This window comes from Podarcis liolepis (genome assembly GCF_965112155.1).
Source record: "Podarcis liolepis genome assembly, chromosome: 12".
Taxonomy (NCBI): Eukaryota; Metazoa; Chordata; class Lepidosauria; order Squamata; family Lacertidae; genus Podarcis; species Podarcis liolepis.
Window position 1 is genome coordinate 36656781 of NC_139563.1, and position 20399 is coordinate 36677179.

Genomic DNA, 20399 nt, shown 5'->3' on the forward strand with positions numbered 1-20399 from the left:
GGAGAAGAGTCGGCAGAAGAAAACTGGAGAAAATTTAAGGACTATTTACAAAAATATTGCAAAATTAAGGAATGTTGAATGATGTTGGATTGGAATTAAGTGGTTTCAAGCTGTAACTATTATAAAATGGTTTTCTTTTTCTTTAAGTAAGAATTTGAAGTTATAATAATTTAAGATGTTGAGATAAGGATTTGCTGTATAAACAACTTGATCTGGGGATATAAGAAGGGGAGGTACGAGGAGGTCGGGGAAATAAGCTATAAGAAAATAGGCTGTGAAATTTATGTGTTTTTTATATTTTTATGTTTGTTTTTTCTTTTTTGTTTGTATAAAATTGGAAACTTTAATAAATATCTTATAATAAAAAAAGACAATGGGACAGAAAAAATATATATATGAAAATAAGGTACGTGAAGAAACAACTTTCCCCCGCATGCGTATCTAAAAGCCACATTTGTCCATGAGGGGACTGTAGCCCAAGTAAGGAATTGCTTGTGATCAACACATGATGCCTGGTTGTTCAAGCCACACAGGTATACAAATAGAAAACTCTATATATATTATTGTTGGAAGGTGGGGGGAGTTTTAATGTGAAAAACATCTTACATTCTTAAGTAAGGTTAGAACAAGTTCATGTCATGTGATCCGTAGTAAGGCCAAAATATTCTTTGCCAATTCACGACCCTACATAACAAACAAACTTCTAGCATTACATGTTTAACCGTCCAGAGAGGATCAGAGGTCACTGCCGTACTAAAGTGTTAGAACTATTGCTTGAAATGAATTTCACGTCAGGGAATAATTATTATGGTGCTTTATTTCAAGGATATTGTATGAAACGTACTTATATTTATAGGTTCGCTCATAAAAATTTAAGACCATGCTAACAAAGAAAAACAGTAATATTTCACGATGGGGGCAGGTCACTTTTTCAGCACAGAGACTGCTGGAAACATGAACTACGCTGTCTATTATTTATGTGCAATAGCCATCATTTGCATAGAATTTGCATGACTGTCAGGGCACAGCTGTTGCAGAAACTGCCACTCTGGGACAATTGTACAATTTCTGACGTGGGAGTTAAAAGCTCTGAGGATGCTTTGTAAGTTACAATCACTTTGGAAAGATTAAAGTTTCAACTCCTTAAAGACTTAGCAAGTGGGGGGGAATGTTTTGCCCCCATATATACACAAAGAGACTTGTGAGGAAGAGCTAAAAGCATTGTGGAGGGTAGTTGGTGAGGAAAAGGCAAGGGGAATTCATGACCAAAGTTAATAAAATTATGTATAGTGAGGAGGGAGGGGAGAAAACTTTTTCATCCTCTCTCAAAGCTAGAGCAGAACCTGAAGCCAGAAAATGAAATGAACAGCAGGTTTAGGACAGGCAACAGAAAGTCATCACTCGGACATCACACTAAACTGTAGTTTAGCATGAAAAGAATGAACCATGGCATATGCTGGCCTCACGTGCTCCTCTGCTGTGCCTACAAGATGTTCACTACCGATTTAGATTAACCCTAGTTTGTTGTGTTGCCTGAACCTGACAAATGGTGCTTAATCTTAACTATGGTCTGTTAAAACAAGTTAACTTCAAACCATGGTTTATGAAGGTAGCTTGTCTAATCAAACAATAACTTAACATTAACCACGGCTTTTAGTGTTTGGAAAATAAGATGAACTGACGCTTACAGGACAGCTTGCTTGGGCGAAGCATTATCTAGACCTATTTCAATCTGGGTAACACCACAGGAAGACTATCACTTTTATGCCCTGTTGCTGGAAGCTACTGTGGGAAACAAGACCCTGGATTAGGCTTTGATCTGATCCAACAGGGCTTTCTAATGTGAACAAAGAAAAGGTAATTTGGCCACATGTTGCAACAAATATGTGTTAATCCCATCCTTTCCCACTGCCAAATCCCTTTGGACTGTTCCCAGCGCTATAGTTCACGTCAGCAAAACCCAAATTTAAAGAAGAAATCCTAAAAGGTTCTCAAAATAATCCAGCTGCAAGGAATAGATTGTATTCAAGTTTGGGCCTACTACACATGCCAGCACCTTTAATATTCTTCAACTTTGTGGGTTCTAGAAACAAACTTTTAACTTTAGAACTTGGGAGCTTTATCAGGATTCATTTGAACAAACATCCTGAACATTGCATACAGAGCCTAGAAGTTAAGAGGCAATTGTGGTATGGCAGTTTCCCAGCACAGCCTTCATGTGAAAGGGATGGCATTGTATTATTAAACTGATTTGTGTTCAAAGTTTACTAAGGCTCTAATCCCTAGGAGTCCAGGCATCTGACCACTGGGCCCACCCAACTCAATATTGTCTACACAACTCAATATCGTCCGCCCTGATTGGTGGCGGCTCTGAAGGGTTTCAGGGAGGAGTCTTTCCCAGCCCAACTTGAAGATGCACCTTTACCAGGGAGTAAGCCCTGTCGAACTTGTTGCGACTTCCTTATGAGTAAACATGTATAGGAGAGGCTACAGTTTTAGAAAAGATTCTGGCACTCACTTTCTAATGGCTGAGAAACGGGGCTGGCCTAATTGCATTAATTTGGGAACGTGTCTATTTACTGGAAAGCTTCCGTGATCCCGTTGCCAAGGTTACGCTGAGAATTATGATTATTTTTTTTCATGCTTGTTTTGTAGTGGTCCACTCTGACAGCAACATCTGATGACTCACCCCCTTGTTTCCTGTGCACGGCAAACCCAAACCCAAACTGTCTACAACAACCTGCTCAGATAGCTTCCTGTGAGAGGCCGGAAATCAGGCCTGCTTCCTCTCCACACACTATATGAGGAAGGGCACAGCCAAGACGCTTCCTGAACACACTCCTCGTCCACCCTTTCTGTGACAGCCGTGGAAGAATGATGTGGAGCAAATATGACGAGAAAGATAACCCTAGGGCTCATTCCTTTGTAGGGCCCAGCTGCAACACTGAGCCACTTGCTCAGCTGGTGTCTGGGGTGTAAAGAACTGCCCTGATAAGGAACAAGCTCTGGTTTTCGAAGTTAAAAACAACACGGAGCTCAAAGTGGCAAGAGAGTGAGCTCCCAAAGTAGAGGTTAAGTTGATTTTTAAGAGCGGCAAAGAAGGCTGCTCCTAACCCAAAGGCTTCATTTGCTGTGTCCAGTCCCCACCCTGCTCTCCCGAATGTAGTGCTAATTTGCACGGGGCAAGTTGCCAAGGCACAGCGGAGAGAGGCCATTCTTCACAGCACTTCGTGTCCTTTTCTGATTATTTTATGCTGCCGTCACTTTTCCATTCTGCTGTCACCGAGCACCGGCATTTCTTAGCTCAGTTCATTTGCTTTCTGTGGTATAATCATATGCAATGAAGATATGCATGGCCAACATTTAAACAGGCTGCAGATCAATTAGTGGTCTTAAGTTTATCTGATTTTTATCAAAGAAGACAGAGCTGTGGGTCGATTGTCAGAGCCTGTGTCAAGATGACCTTTTCAGAGACGTCTACATTGCTGGTCCCCTGGGCAACTTGTTGTCCCCTGTTAGTCTCTGAATGACAGAAGTCTGTTCTGCTCAAGCACAAAGTATACACAGATGTCTATATTACATTCTTATAGGTTTGACAGGAACTGCATGTTGTATCTATAAACTGTCCTTTAGCAGTGACACTTCCTCAATGATGATAAGCTAATTTATGCAGCTAAATCTCCTTTGTGAAGAAATGAAAGCTAATTGAGTCATTACAAAGTAATTCAGGAAGGAATACCTTGTATAAATTGGCTTACTTTATAAATCCTTCTCAAGCGATTTTCATGCATCCTAAATGGTGCTATTCAGATTCCGCCCCCCCCCCCACCTTTCTCCTGCCATAAGAAATCAGTTAAACTTTCAGAAACTTCAAGGCTTTTTATCTGTGCCAGGGGCTGGGATGGGCGAGAAGCAATGGAGGCAAAACACAGACTGGGAATCCAAAAGGTACCTGAAGGATTGCTAAGGTTCTCTTGGCTCGGTTTCCTTGACTCTTCAGCCTTCACTGGCACTTTGGCCGGTGCTTCTTCTTCTTCTGCAGACACAAGCAATACGTTGAACAAACATGTTAGTCTACAGGAATTATAGCCCACGACAGTTTAGAAAATACAGAGTGTGGCTGAGGCGGCGTAAATTTTGCCTGTCAAGGAGGCCACAAAGTCAGCACACACAGCAGGGTTGAAATACGGTCAAGCACTTGGATGTCCCTCTTAAAAACAAACACCCCAGTTTTGAACTAGAAATATAACTCGAGTGGCTTTAGATCCAATCCTTGTCCTATGAAGGAAAGAGAAGGCAGCTTGAAGCGTCATTATCACTGGTTGGCTTCTCTAGTTCCAGCGATGACACAGGTTTTTGATGTAATGAAGTTCCCCACAAGGCGATACTTCTCGCATCGTTTTCACAACGCCACCATATTGCCATTAAGTTTGCCTTCATACAGTGAAAGCTAGTAGCATATCAAGGCCAAGTCATTTTCCCACCAGAAGCAGAGCTCACATAGCACCCTCTGCACTGAGGGAAAACAAATTCAGTGGACCAATTCAGACACTCGTTCCTGACCTTTCTCTATTCCCCACACTGCCACGGCCCCATTGTGCTCCCTGAAGGAGGTTGCTTTAGCCTGCTAAATGGCAGGGCCTATCCCGCATCAAGGAGACAGGCTTGAAAATCACAGTTCTCGAGACTTCCGGAGGCGGCGCGTTCGGTAATGGCTGCCTGCTCCTGGTAAGGAGAAGGAGCTCCGCTGAAAACGGGTCGTCCGCTACGGCGAAGCGGAGACCCACTCAGGAAAACCACAGGGGGTGAGAGCCTGTGGTCCCGGGACCCGGCGGGTGCCAGAAGCAGCCCCTGAAACGTTGAAGGGACCCCGTAACGGGGCTCCGGATCGCGGAGGGGGTAGCGGCACCGAGGGTCGTCTCGCAGTCAGCGGAGCGAAGCCGCGCTGCTGTTGCCGATCAGCGCTGACCTTTCTTCCTGAAACCTTCAATTCTGGAAAACAACAACCCGTGAGTAATTGGGACTTTACAACCTTAAGATCCTTAAGAATTTCAAGAGTTTAAATTTGGCTGAAAGCGGAGTGACGAGAAACAGGAAGTCCGTCTTCCGGCAAAGCTTATAGATCAAAGGCAAAGGAACAGACAGGCTGGACGCAATGAAAAAAGGATTTTAAAGTGGAAGTATTATGTGTCTGACAGTACTGAGGCTTGAAATGAAAGGCAAGTTTTTTTATTAATTTATTCTACAGCGAGGAAGCAATTTGGGAACCTTCTCCTTTGGTGGAATTTAAAAGTTCAAGACCCAGCCTCGGGGTGGCAGGGGGGAAAGAATTTCTTTTGTGGATACAATTTATAAAACTGAAACAGATACATAGAGGCAACTTTGGACTAGATAACTAAATGACTGTATCCTGCACCTTGAGAGGTGATACTTGTGACAATTTCGGAAGGGCTCTGCTAGTGGAAAAAGTTTTAAGGGCTATTGGAAAGTTGCAGGAACTTTAATGGCGACCATAACTTTTTTCCTTTCTTTCTGAACTCCAACTTTACTCCCTCCAACTGCACTCCCTCTAGTGGAGACTGGGATTTACAACTTCTTGGGAACTAACTTTGTTTTTTCTCTCCGCTGTTGTTATCTACACTGAGGTCTGTCCTTCCCATGGAACTTTTGACAGTTTGACCTTGATTCATAGACAGGTGGGGAATGAGTGGCCAACCGAAAACAAGATCCGCAAAAGCGAAAGCAACAAAAGGCCAGCTTGTGCAAACAACTCTGACTTCTCAGTCACGTAGATCATCAGTTCCCGCTATACTGAAGGGAATTGAACTTCCAACAGTAGCTGAATTGAAGGGAACTGAACCTTCAACAACAGCTGAACTTAAGGAAGCTGAACAACCAGCAACAGAGGATATGGCTGCAGGTGGATCTGATACTCTTATGAAGGAGATGCTTCAACAATTTGCGATTTTAAATAAGAAGGTTGATGACCAAACAGCAAAAATTGACTTAGCCACATCCTCTATTACAAAGCTATCGGAACAAGTCGCACAGCACTCACAAGAAATTGGGAATCTAAAAGACGCTACTTCTGAGAATCGGAAATTGGCCGAAGCCGCGAACGAAAAAGCTGACCAAGCAATTCAAAAAGTGGATGAATTGAAAGGAGAGGTAAGGCCACTACACAAGCACATCAGTGACCAGCAGGCCTACCTGTCTATGGTGGAATTGAGAAATAGGGAAAATAATTTAAGATTACGCTCTATCCCAGAGATTGAAAAAGAAGATTTGATTGGTTTCTTGACAGCAGAATTCTCCAAATTTTGGGGAATAAAGGAAGACGAAGACTTTAAAATAACAACGGCATTTAGACTGGGAAGTGTTACCAGAAAGGACAGACCTAGAGACTGCCTGATCATCCTAAAGACTAAACAGGAGAGAGACAAAATACTTGACCTTCATTTTAACAAATCACTGGAGATCCAGGACAGAAGAGCGGAAATTTATAAGGACATACCAAAACAGCTACTGGATCTCAGAGCTAACTATACTGACCTAGCAAGACTTTTGAGAGGCAACGGAATACCTTACAGGTGGGAGTTCCCACAAGGCCTATCATTTAAATACAAAGGAAAGAAAGTTAGAATTAAGTCTAAAGAGGACAACCAGAAGTTCCTGCACGACAACGGAGAAGATCTTCAGAAGGGAACAGCAGCCCCTTGGCCTCTGCCACAGCCTGGACTGGAACCAACACCATCTCCTCCCTCGGATTCGGACAAAAAGGAGGACACCCCATAAAGAGCAACAACAGATCGATACAGGATGTCTCTGCAGCTGTACAGCTGGAACATTAATGGCGTAAATTCCCCGGAAAAACGAAAAAAGATCTTTCATATTTTGAAAAAAGAAAATTTGGATATAATTTGCTTGCAAGAAACCCACGTGACTAGGCTCCATAGGAAGGTATTAATCAACAAAAGACTAGGCCAAGAATTTATTTCATCAGACAAAGTAAAAAAGAGAGGCCTGGTGATCTACGCCAAGGAGAACCTAGCACCGAAATTTTTGTTTAAAGATGAGCAAGGGAGAATCTTGGCAATTGAAATACAATCTCAAGGAGAAAAAGTTTTGATAGTAGGAATCTACGCACCAAATGAGGGGAAAGCAGAATTTTACAAGAAGCTACATGAGACACTACTGGACTATCTGGACTATTCAAACATCATTATGATGGGAGACATGAATGGGGTGGTCTCCACTTTGATGGATAAGTCACAAAACCAAATAACTAAAGACGGCAGACTACCGAAAACCTTTTTTGAACTGACAGACAATGTGGATTTGATTGACATTTGGCGGGCAAGGAACCCCCTAGGTAGAGAGGGAACTTTCTTTTCTGAGGCCCACTCATCATGGACGAGAATCGACCAAATCTGGACAACTAGAGGGCTGGCAACGAAGACTACAAGAGTGGAAATCTGCCCAAAGACTTGCTCCGACCACAACGCCCTGAAAATGGAATTGAGACTTACTCCAGCCGGTTCCTTTAGATGGAAAATGAATGACACCCTCTTTAGAGATCAAGAGATCGTAAAGAAGGCCCAAAAAACTTTAAAGGACTATTTTGAAATCAACTTGAATACTTCAGTGGAAAAAAGAACAATCTGGGACGCTAGTAAAGCTGTAATGAGGGAGTTTCTGATACAACAAAATACTATCAAGAAGAAACTCTGGAATGGGAAGAAGGATAAAATCTTAGAGAAGATAAGTGATGGAGAGAAAAGGTTAAGATCTAAACCAAAATCTAAAGAGATCCTGCGAGAAATTAAATTCCATCAGGCACAATATTTGAAATTGATAAACCAAGAAGTGGAATGGAAAATTAAACAAATGAGACAAAGATCTTTTGAGTCAGCAAATAAATGTGGGAAACTGCTGGCATGGCAGTTGAAGAAAAGACAGAAATTAAACTATGTTACCAATCTAGAGGTGGAAGGGAAAAATATTCAGAAACCAGGTGAAACTAGAAAGTGTTTCCAGAAATATTTCAAAAAGTTGTATACACAAGGGCCTGAGGATGTGTCTGAGATTGAACAATTTTTGAAACTTAATGGCTTACCAGAACTGTCTCAGGAGAAGAGATTAATTTTGGATTGTAAAATAACACAACAGGAAATTGAGGATGCCATTCAGAATATGCAGCTGGGCAAATCCCCAGGCCCAGATGGACTTACCTCCAAATATTATAAGATATTAAAAGACTACTTGACTTTACCATTAATGGAGGTTTGTAACCAGATTATGGGGGGAGGAAGGGCACCGGAAACGTGGAAAGAAGCTTTCATCACACTGATACCCAAAGTGGAAACTGAAAAGACTCAACTTAGGAACTACCGTCCCATCTCACTCCTAAATGTGGATTACAAAATATTTGCAGACATTTTGGCAAGTAGATTGAAAAAGGTTTTAAATGAAGTAATTCATAAGGACCAAGCAGGCTTTCTTCCTGGCAGGCATTTGTTTGATAATACTCGGAATATTATCGATATTCTGGAACTTTTACAAACAAATATTAACACTAAGGCAGTGCTAATCTTTATTGACGCCGAGAAGGCCTTTGACAATATTTCTTGGAAATTCATGAAGAAAAACTTGGAAGGGATGGGAGTGGGACGAGGGTTTGAAAATGGTATAGAAGCAATTTATTCAGAACAAAAAGCTAAGTTGATAGTGAACAATGTGGTGACAGAGGAGTTCCATATTCAAAAAGGAACACGTCAGGGGTGCCCCCTATCCCCCCTACTATTCATATCAGTCCTGGAGGTTTTGCTGAACATGATTAGGAGGGACCGGCAAATACAGGGGATCATGGTCGGAGTGAAACAATATAAACTGAAAGCATTTGCAGATGACTTAGTAATAACATTACAGGAGCCAGAATCTAGTACAAAAAGAGTTCTGGAACTGATACAAGAATTTGGTCGGGTAGCAGGATTTAAGTTGAACAAACAAAAGACTAAAGTTTTGGGGAAAAACTTGACGCCCTTAGAAATAGAGGGGTTTCAGAAGGAAACAGAGTTAGTTGTGGTTAAGAAGGTGAAATACCTGGGGGTAAACTTGACGCCTAAAAACTTGAACTTGTTTAAGGACAACTATGAGAAATGTTGGTCAGAAGTTAAGAAAGATTTGGAAACATGGTCGAGACTGAAACTTTCCTTGCTGGGCCGAATTGCTGCTGTTAAGATGAATGTTTTGCCAAAAATGTTGTTTTTATTTCAAACCTTGCAGGTCGTGGACAGAATGGAATGTTTTGGAAAGTGGCAGAGGGACATCTCAAAGTTTGTCTGGCAGGGCAAAAAGCCCCGAATAAAGTTTAAAATACTAACTGATGCAAAAGAAAGAGGGGGGTTTGCCCTGCCAGACTTAAGGTTATACTACGAGGCGGCAGCCTTCTGCTGGTTGAAAGATTGGATTTTATTAGAGAATATAGATGTCCTAGACCTGGAAGGTTTTAACAACTCGCTAGGATGGCATGCTTATCTGTGGTACGGCAAGGCAAAAACGCATGGAATGTTCAAAAACCATATTGTCAGGAAAGCAATTTTCATGGTCTGGCTGAAATACAAAGACTTATTTGAAAGTAAGACTCCGAGGTGGTTATCACCAGTGGAGGCTAAGGCGTGGAAAAAACCCAATATGGAGACCGGCTGGCCGAAATATTGGGAACTAATAGAAAAAGTTGGTGACAATTGGAGGATGCGGAGCTTTGAAAATTTAAAAGATAAGGTGCAAGATTGGTTTCACTATGCCCAAATTAACGAGGTTGTTAAGTTGGATAAAAAAATAGGATTCCAGGTGGATAAATCGAAACTTGAGACAGAGTTGTTAGAACCAAAAACCAAGGTTTTATCGAGAATGTATAACTTGCTGCTTAAGTGGAACACACAGGATGAGACAGTTAAATCAGCCATGATAAAGTGGGCTCAAGACATTGGTCACAATATTATGGCTGAAGACTGGGAAAGGTTATGGACCACCGGTATGAAATTTACGGCATGCAATGCCTTAAAAGAAAACATTATGAAAATGGTATACAGGTGGTACATGACCCCAGTCAAGCTTGCAAAGATATACCATTTGTCTGACAACAAGTGTTGGAAGCGCAAGGAAGCTGAAGGAACATTCTTTCACCTTTGGTGGACTTGCCCAGGAGTGAAGGCCTTCTGGGAAATGATCTACAACGAGTTAAAAAAGGTGTTTAAGTACACCTTTCCTAAAAAACCGGAGGCCTTCCTCTTGGGTATGGTCGGCCAAAAGGTCTTAAAGAAGGATAGAACGTTTTTTATGTATGCTACCACTGCAGCAAGAATTTTGATCGCCAAACATTGGAAGACTCAAGATTTACCCACGACAATAAGGGATTTAAACTTAAATTGCTATCAAAAGTACCAAAGAAACACATGAAACAAGGTTACAATTTGCTGATAAATTTATTGTCGGGAATGCTTTGTGCGGGAGATGTGGGGAAGTTCGATGGAATGTTGAAACAAGCTGTTGAAGGGTTATGATTCTTTTTATTTTTTTTTCACATTTTTTGCCTTTCTTTTTTTCTCTCTTTTCTCTTGCTGTTTTCTGTATGTATCTGGAAAAAATGTAATAAAAACTATTTAAAAAAAAAAAAGAAAATCACAGTTCTCCCTGATAAAATCTAAGGTATCACCATAAGCAACAAGGTTCACCACATAAAGAGTATGCAATTAAGTCAACATGAGCTAACATTTTAATTTCAAAAGGGAAAGCCTAAAAGCTTAATGGGTTCTAAGCAAACAAAAAAACAAAGCAAAAGCGGTTGAAACTAATTTACTCTTTTTTGTGCCACTGATTCATACGTTCTCAAAGCAATTTAGCTGCTGCTAAAACTATGGCGACATTCACACCATTTTAAGCATTTTATTCTATTCAGCACAGCCTGACTGATTAAACATAACCACAGCAGAAACCCTAAAACTCAGAAAACAAAGCAGCAAGTATTCTGACCTAATAATAATAATAATAATAATAATAATAATAATAATAATAATAATGTATTTCTACCCTGCCCATCCGGCTGGGTCTCCCCAGCCACTCTGGGCGGCTTTCAACAGAAGGTTAAAAATACATTAAGACATCAGTTATTAAAAACTTCCCTAAACACCAAGCCTGAAACTCAATAAGGAAGGAGCCAACCATACCTTTAGGATGGTTTTAGCCAATGTGGTCCTCAGATGATGTTGTTGGACTCCAGCTCCCATCAGCCACAGCCAATATGGCCAATGCTCAAGGAAGAAGGAAGTGGTAGTCCAACAAAATATGGGGGACACCGTGGCTGCTCTTGCATAAGCCTCAGCCTGGGATGCCAGGAGCAGTGTGCACACACCACACACATACCTAATGCTTCAGGGGTCAGAAGACCCCATTGTTCAGAAGTACCTCAATTACGGGACCGCCTCTCCTGGTATGCCCCACAGAGGAACTTACGGTCCTCAAATAAAAACATCTTGAAGGTCCCAGGCCACAGAGAGGTTAGGCTGGCCTCAACTAGAGCCAGGGCTTTTTCGGCTGCGGCTCCAACCTGGTGGAACGCTCTGTCACAAGAGACAAGGGCCCTGCAGGACTTGACATCTTTCCGCAGGGCCTGCAAGACAGAGCTGTTCCACCAGGCCTTTGGTTAGGGCACAGCCTGACTCCCTCCTTTGGCAATCTTTACAATACTTTAGTTTATGGTTGCCATCAATTTTGATTTTAATTAATTCTTATGATGTTTTATAATGTTGCACTATTTTAGTGTTGTTAGCCGCCCTGAGCCCGGCTTCGGCTGGGGAGGGCGGGATATAAATAAAATTTATTATTATTATTATTATTATTATTACTTCAGATCACAAGGTTGCTTTAACTATCACTAAAACCTCTGCGCCCAGATTCATTTTGTTGAACCCTACGTACCCAACTACAGTTACCAGACACTGTCTCATGACACAACACTACTCCTGGATTGACAGAGGATTAAAAAAAAAAAAAGTAAATTGGGTGACAGCATGTTGTTGACTTCTCATTTCAAACTGATAGAGATTTTTAGCAGCCATGAGACCACTCATCTATTTAGACATGTTTCGCACTTGTCAAATGCACGCAAGGCAGAGTACCAGTTCATAATACCTGCTCCACAACACCCCACGAAGAAGAAGAAGAAGAAGAAGAGGAGGAGGAGGAGGAGGAGTTTGGATTTGATATCCCGCTTTATCACTACCCGAAGGAGTCTCAAAGCAGCTAACATTCTCCTTTCCCTTCCTCCCCCACAACAAGCACTCTGTGAGGTGGAGTGGGGCTGAGAGACTTCAAAGAAGTGTGACCAGCCCAAGGTCACCCAGCAGCTGCATGTGGTGGAGCGGAGACATGAACCCGGTTCCCCAGATTACGAATCTACCGTTCTTAACCACTATACCACACTGGCTCCCAAGAGGCTGGTTATGTGCTGCTTACCCACAGAAAGTAGCAATTGTAGTTTGGATGTTAAGGGCACAGTTTACTCAACATAGCAGCTTTGTAGATCTCAATTCCACTATCCATCGTAGACAGATTTTATGTTGGTACAAGACTCCACAAGAAAGCCGGAATGGGTAGATCTGTTGTGGAAACCATATTTAGACTAACATAGCACATTCAAGGTTCAGCTGGGGCCAATATGTTGTCCTGGGATTTGGAAATAAACCCACTTGCAATTGCCGTTCAGCCACAAAGCTCACCGGGTGGCCAAGGGCAAGCGAACAACTAGATAAGGATTTTGTACAGATAAAATGACATCACTTCATACAAGGGAAAGTGCTAGGGAAATGCCGAAGAGTGGATACAGTTTCCTGTTACCACACATTTTAGAAGGCTAAGTAGGAACACAAAGACAAGAAAAGAAATGTCTTTCTATATACTGTTAGGGGCACCAGGAGGCACTCTCATCCTATGGCTTATATCCAAGGAACAAACATGCCCTGTTAGTTATCTCTCCTTTCCACTGGGTATCACTGCTCCTAATTATGTTACACTGCATAAGCATCTGTTAATATGCAGCACACTGGAGGGAAAAAGCTTTTCCTAATAAACCCTATAAAACTATTCTACTGCTGTATCAAGGCCAACAGTTCTCACCAGCTTTAAGTTTCTCCAGAACTGAAGAGGGTAAAAACTTTTCCAATATTTGAATTTAACTAAGGAGACTAGTCTTTCAAAAATGTTGATCTAGCCCTCTCCTCCACTGCCCCAATTCACCCTTAATAATAATAATAATAATAATAATAATAATAATAATAATAATAATTTATTTATACCCCGCCCATCTGGCTGAGTTTCCCCAGCCACTCTGGGCGGCTTCCAATCGAGTGTTAAAAACAATACAGCATTAAATATTAAAAACTTCCCTAAACAGGGCTGCCTTCAGATGTCTTTTAAAGATAAGATAGCTACTTATTTCCTTCACATCTGAAGGGAGGGCGTTTCACAGGGCGGGCGCCACTAGCGAGAAGGCCCGCTGCCTGGTTCCCTGTAACCTCACTTCTCACAGTGAGGGGACCATCAGAAGGCCCTCGGAGCTGGACCTCAGTGTCTGGGCTGAACGATGGGGGTGGAGACACTCCTTCAGGTATACTGGGCCAAGGCCATTTAGGGCTTTAAAGGTCAGCACCAACACTTTGAATTGTGCCCGGAAACGTACTGGGAGCCAATGCAGATCTCTCAGGACCGGTGTTATGTGGTCCTGGCGGCCACTCCCAGTCACCGGTCTAGCTGCCGCATTCTGGATTAATTGCAGTTTCTGGGTCACCGTCAAAGGTAGCCCCACGTAGAGCACATTGCAGTAGTCCAAGCGGGAGATAACTAGAGCATGCACCACTCTGGCAAGACAGTCCGCAGGCAGGTAGGGTCTCAGCCTGTGTACCAGCAACTTTTAAACAAATTAGTGCAGATTTCTCAGGTGTTAGATTCCAACTCGCCTCGCCCCTGCCAGAATGCTCAAAAATCAGGGATGATATGAGCTCAACATCCTGTGGTGGTCCCTCTCCCTGACATAGATGGTGATTTTCAGTTCAACACAAGGAACTGTAGATGACTACATAAAGGACAATAGGTCTCTTCCTATCTTATGAGAAAAATTATATGATCTAAATTTTGATAGAGGCTAGCAGATCATGGACTATGTGGCTTTTTTCATCAGATGCATGAAGCCCATCTTCCTGGGTACAGTACTGTAGTTATAAACAGGGGAGCAAAACTACCATGAAAGACAAGTAGAAATATCTTGTGACTATGGATGGAGAAAGAATTTGTTTGGTCCACTTTTTGCAGTAGACTAAACCCAATCTGATACCCCAGAATTTGCTTGCAGATTGGAATGTAGCTCCCAGCTGGATTGCAGACTTTTCCAGATTTTGCAATGCATTTTTGGCAGACCAAACAGGCATTTTATTTATTTAGTGCATAAACTGTATATACCACTTGGCTGTAGAAAAGAACTCAGAGTGGTATACAAGATGCATATTTTGCTGGTGAATGTGCTGAGAAGCATGTATTTCATGCAAAAAGTGTGCACAAAATGCATATAATGGAACTGAATGACTGGAATGCTATGAATACAGTTAACTAAAATAAAAAGCAAAAATCGTATCAGGTAGTTGTTGTTTTGTTAATGTCCCAAGTTAGCTTTCTAGAGCGTACTTCTGTCACGAGATCAGTTATGCCCAAGATAAAGATGTATTTGAAGTAAGCAATTCAGTTTAGATTCCCATCAAAAGCTCTAGTATTCATTACTAAGATACCTCCATTAGCCCTTATTAATAACATGGCTAATCACAAACAAGCACTGTATTGTGCTACGCTAGCTAAGAGACACCATGTCATTACACAATATTAATTAATACCTTAGATAACAACAGTTTGTGGGTTAATATATTCTACTCAATACTTTTAGCAACAGTAAACACAAACAGCTGAGCTATGCAGTAAAATCCATCAAGCAACACAGATGGTTATAAGGTTTTCATTATGTGGTTTCCATAGCAATCATCTTGCAAATCTGGAAGATCCTAGCAAATAAGCAGCTTGTATTTACATGCCTTTCAGCTGCACTGTGGAAGTCTTCAACACATAGAGTTGCTATTCCGATAACATTAGAAGGGTCATTGGGATAAATTTTGATCAGCCACTACTACTGCAGATTCTTAAGACAATTTCCCTTTGTAAGAAAAATGCATTGGTCAATAATTTCATGCCTGTAGTGTATAAAGGTGTATTTTTATTTTTATTTGAAAGCTCAGTGTCATCTCAGCCACTTTAAGAAGTACACAATTTTTTGTTTCAAAACTGATCATACTAGAGAAGAGAGAGCCTTCTCGGGAGTGGCACCCCAGCTTTGGAACTCCCTCCAATCTGAGATACAGCTGGCACAGATATTGATGAGTTAAAGATCTGGTCATTTGTCCAGATTCTGCTTTGCTGGAGCTCTGGGTAGCACCTGAAAACAGAAGAATGACCAAGACTGCCTCTCTCGTGTCCTCGTTGAACAATCTGTTTGCATGGGCAACACTTCCAAGAGTCCATCCTTCCTCAGCTAACTGCAAAGACTTCTGGGAGTGGGTGGGGGGAAGCAGACAGGTGCTACCTTGGTAAATAAGTACAAAACCTTTTAAATTACATGAAGGGTGATACAACAGGACACACCTAAATCTATTTTATGGCAGGTCCAATGCAAGAGCAGCTATTTCATAGCTGCAGTTAAAAATATTGTGCTTGTTTACTCTCAAGTTGTAATTTTCTGGATGGCTGTTAGAAAAGTGCTTTTGCTCGTCCTGTAAAAGAGTTGTAGAGGATATTATCATCACCGTATCAGTAGCTTTTTACAAAAAATAAAGTGTCAAAGCAACTAAACAGGATAAAATACAGATAAAAGCAAAAAACAGAATATTTAAAGCAATGAATAATGCAATGTAACTAAAATGTTCATTCAATAACATAATAATGAGGAGGAGTCCAGCTCACCCCACTAAAAGATCAGTACCACCATAGAGGCCATATTAGTTAGCCAAGGCCTAAATGAATAGAAATCTCTTAGTCTAGTGCCTAAAACCCAGCCTGTTTTCCTCAGGAGAGCATTCCACATTGTTCGCTACATCAATGCCCTTTTTACAAAGATCCTCATAACAAATATTTCTCACACCTACAGAGTTTCTGTATTTTTTGCTATTTGACCATGAAAACTATGTTGCTTTGCAATTATACCTCATTTGCATTGGCAGGCAGTTTATGAAGGACTAAATTTGTGGTTCAAATCCAAATGCTCTTGATGTTATGTTATGGCTAAACAAATACAAACTACTGCTCACAAGAAAGCCAGAGTCTCCTCATCCTTCCCTAATTTCCAAGGTAATAAAATACTTCCCCAGTATTTCAGACATTGATTTCCCCTCTAAGGAAAGTTAAATTACATATATAAATATGTAACATTAAACCACCATTTAGAATTAAGTTTCATTGCCACTCTTGTTTTGTGGATAAATTAACAAAAATTTAATCCTGTTAGTGTAAATAGATTTGAGAGTCCACTTAGTTACGTGTGTGTGTGTGTGTGTGTGTGTGTGTATAAAAAACACATAAGCATCTACACAACATTTGTTTGTTGTGTTCCAATTTAAGTGGGATTATTTCTAGGCTTGCATACTCTAACTGTTCAGAAACCAATGGTTTTATTTTGTGTACCTAAGTAAAAGGGACATTAAATTTTATCATCTTGTTTTAAAAAGGCCCTGAACGTGTTAGAGTTATAAATCTAGACACACACACACACTTATGGTTCTCTGTCTCTTTCATTTCCAAGGGGTAAAGAGGACGAGTGTGTGGCAAAACGTAGGAGGCTCAGGAAACACTAAACTTCAGAGTGACTGCCACAGCTCTCTGTGGGTGGCCAGAGATCTGCAACATTTCCAGGGACAACTTAGACCATCAGCAGGCATGGTTAGTCTCAACTCCTGCTGGCTTCGCAGGGTGGCACATCTTTTGAAAAAGCAATCAGCGGGGCTTAGAATAAAGCATTTCCTGGCACTTCCTGAAATGATTTCCCCCTGCAAGACAATAATTTGGTCCAACATAAGGAAAGCAGAGTTAATTAAACTAAGTCAAGAATAAGGTGACTGCTGAGAGAGGTCAGATGGGGTGGGTGGGTTGGATTAAAATAAGGGGAAAAAATAAAGAAGAGTAAACCTGCCATGTAGTAATTATTTACCCATGAAACAGCTTTACGTAAAATGCCTTTGTTCAGTTCTTCTATGTTGTATACACTTGAAGAAAGAAAGCACCCATAAAATTAAGTCAAAGCAAGCACCTGTTCTTTGAACACACTTCCCCTCTCCTCGTTTAATGCAAAAAAAATCGGAGAAGCAAATTCATGAAAAATGAAGTTAGCCTTGACCTTACTACTTTCAGAAGACATCTCAGCGTTTGCAGCAGCTTTTAAGAAATCTTGTAGTACTCATTATTTTATGCTGAACATCTCAGAGTTAAAGTGAACACTCATGTGAAAAATGTGAATTAAGCCAAAGAAAAAACACATTGAAGTCCCTTTGGTTCCGATGATACAGAGAGGGAAGCACCATTTTTGAACTTCCTTATTATAATCAAAAGTAAAATCATGTTAATAGCTTATAGTGAGCTCATGCCAAACAATTATAGTGGTACCTTGGTTTACGAACTTAATCCATTCTTAAACCAAAGAGTTCTTAAACCAAGGCATGCTTTCCTATAGCAGCGGGGGACTCAATTTACAAATAAAAAAAACTCAACATGTTCTGCTTCCAAGGCAAAGTTCACAAACCAAAACACCTACTTCCGGGTTTGAAGCGTTCTTAATCCAAGCTGTTCATAAACTGCCGTATTTTTCGCCCTATAGGACGCACTTTTTCCCCTCCAAAAATGAAGGGAAAATGTGTGTGCGTCCTATGGGGTGAATGCAGGCTTTCGCTGAAGCCTGGAGAGCGAGAGGGGTCGGTGCGAACTGACCCCTCTCGCTCTCCAGACTTCAGGAAGCTATCCGCAAGCCTTGGGAGCCCGCAGGAGGTCCCGCCGGTCTCCCAAGGCTTGCGGAGAGCTGCCTGCATCCCGAAGCCCGGGGCGCACTGAGAACCATGCTGAACAATACATTGATTTCTGGAGAGCTGCCTGCATCCCAAAGCCCGGGGCTCCCATGCCGGGCTCCCACGGCTTGCGGATAGCAGCCTGCTCTGGGGGCAGCCTGCTCTGTGTCGGCAGCCCCGTGCCTGGGGGGGAAATAATTTTTCCCCTTTACCCCCCCCAAAAACCCCTAGGTGCGCCCTATGGGCCGGTGCGCCCTATGTGGTGAAAAATACGGTAAGCTGTTCTTAAACCAAGGTACCACTGTAGTCTGTAGCAGTCTGTTGCAGCAAGCAACAAATTCTTGTGGCACCTTAAAGTCTTAACTAATTTATTGTGGCATTAGTCTAAAGCAGGAGGAGGAAGATGTTCGCTCACACAAAATGGAAAACTGTTGTCTCTGTTATTGTTGGTGTGGACAACAAAATACATTCTGAGGCAAACAAGGACGTTAGAAGAGAGAATATATACTTATTGAAGCATACTGACAATTGGAAAGACCTGCGGCAACAGGTCTTTGCCTCGACTCTTTTTGAGCATCCTTATCAACACCTTCTGCTAGAGACAGACCAGCAATACTGAGCTGAATAAAGAATGGCTCCTGTCTGAGTTCTAGAAAGACCACACATGGAAACAGATCAAGACACAAAGAACTGGAGATACCACAAGTAACACCGAGGACTCTCAGCTAACATGCACACAAATCCTAATCTAAACACTTCCTAAATCAATAGGGACCATAAACGCTTAACTTCAGAGGGCTGTGGAACTGCCTGAATGGCAAAAGGCAATTAAGCAGATCTCTGAATCATTGTTAAAAGAAGTTCCAAAATGCCTGCATGCAATGGTTGAGTCTAGTTCTATGGATACTTTCAGACACTTTTTTAAAGCACACGATGCTTAGCTGTAGTACAGGTTGGGTTTTGATTTGACCTTTATAATGCCCTCTTGAGATAACTCCCTCTAACTTATTAGCTTCATCAGCTAAAGGTCATGAACACAGGGGTGATTATATGCACACAATAATAATGGAGACTGTGGCGTAACAGCTTGTAACGAAACCTTAAAAGCAAATTTCTTTTTACGCATTATGGAAATTTAAACAGCATTTTTCACAGGAATAAATAACATCACCATACAACCAAATCTCCACCAGGACCTACTTGGTCAAAGACTTGCAGAGACTTTGCTCAGTTCAGATTGTGGCAATAATAGATAAGATTGGTCATTCCACAAGGTGAACACACACAACATTTTCCTAAGCAGATTTCCTAAGTGCTTAGTGTGTTTGGGCAATGTTTTGTTCTTGCTGATATTTCCCACTTAGGTCAGTTATCTGAGTTACAAATACATGGAGCAACCAAAAAGTCATTTTCATACATGCTTGGTCAGTCTCCAGCTGCAAACACACTTTACATTTCAAGCGCATCCCATCAAGAAAAACAAAGAATCATGCGTACTGTAGCATGTTAGGGGTGTTGGGAGTTGTAGCTCTGTAAACTAGAGTTCCCAGATTGTTGGGGGGGGGGTTGAAAAAAAATAGTTCAGCCAAGAAGCTGCCTTATTCATATATTGCATTAGAGAAAATTTCAGTTCTACCATCCAATCTGAACAGAGGTCCCTGTATCATGATTTCACCTTTATAGATTCCATTACAGGGTCAGTATTCAGAGAACTGTGAAAACTAATTCTGCAAGTCTAAAGGGAGCTCTTCCACTCGTTTCCTTCCAACTGCAGGTCTTCTCCTGTAATCAATGCCACATGGCAAATCGCTCTGGAAGCTGACGCAACACTCTCAAGCAGTTTGTGACATGGCATAGAGATGGGCAATTCAGTCTTGTTGTTTTAACACTCGTTGATCCAGTGCAAACACCTTTGGTGAGCCTAAGCAGGTCTTTGGATACTAGCCCAGGATATGCAAGCACAGCGTAGTCATTCTCCTCCTTGCTTCCTAGAATGCCTCCAGCTCATATTCCATATATCATTGGCTCCCGGTGCTTGGCATTTCAGCCAAATCTATATGGCATGATCAAACCTGGCAGCTGCAATTGCTGGATGCGCTGCCAAGCATTCCTTCTTGGGACTCAGTCCATTCACAAATCAGAAATGCAAACAGCATACGGTCATATATGTGCCAGGCCTCTGCATTTGTTAGGCTCATGGCGAGAGGAACCATTGATTTTTCATACAGATAGATGAATTCCCTACTGGATGCCTGC

The 20399-nt window shown here is 41.6% G+C and overlaps 1 protein-coding gene across 1 annotated transcript in view; it reads right to left on the reverse strand.

Moving 5' to 3' along the window:
* Nucleotides 1-20399, reverse strand: part of SKAP2 (src kinase associated phosphoprotein 2) — a 109285-nt gene that overhangs the window by 18167 nt on the left and 70719 nt on the right. Inside the window, exon 10 of the mRNA XM_083468498.1 lies at nucleotides 3953-4036. Within this exon, the coding sequence (XP_083324624.1) occupies nucleotides 3953-4036 (84 nt within the window). The remainder of the gene's footprint in view (nucleotides 1-3952; nucleotides 4037-20399) is intronic.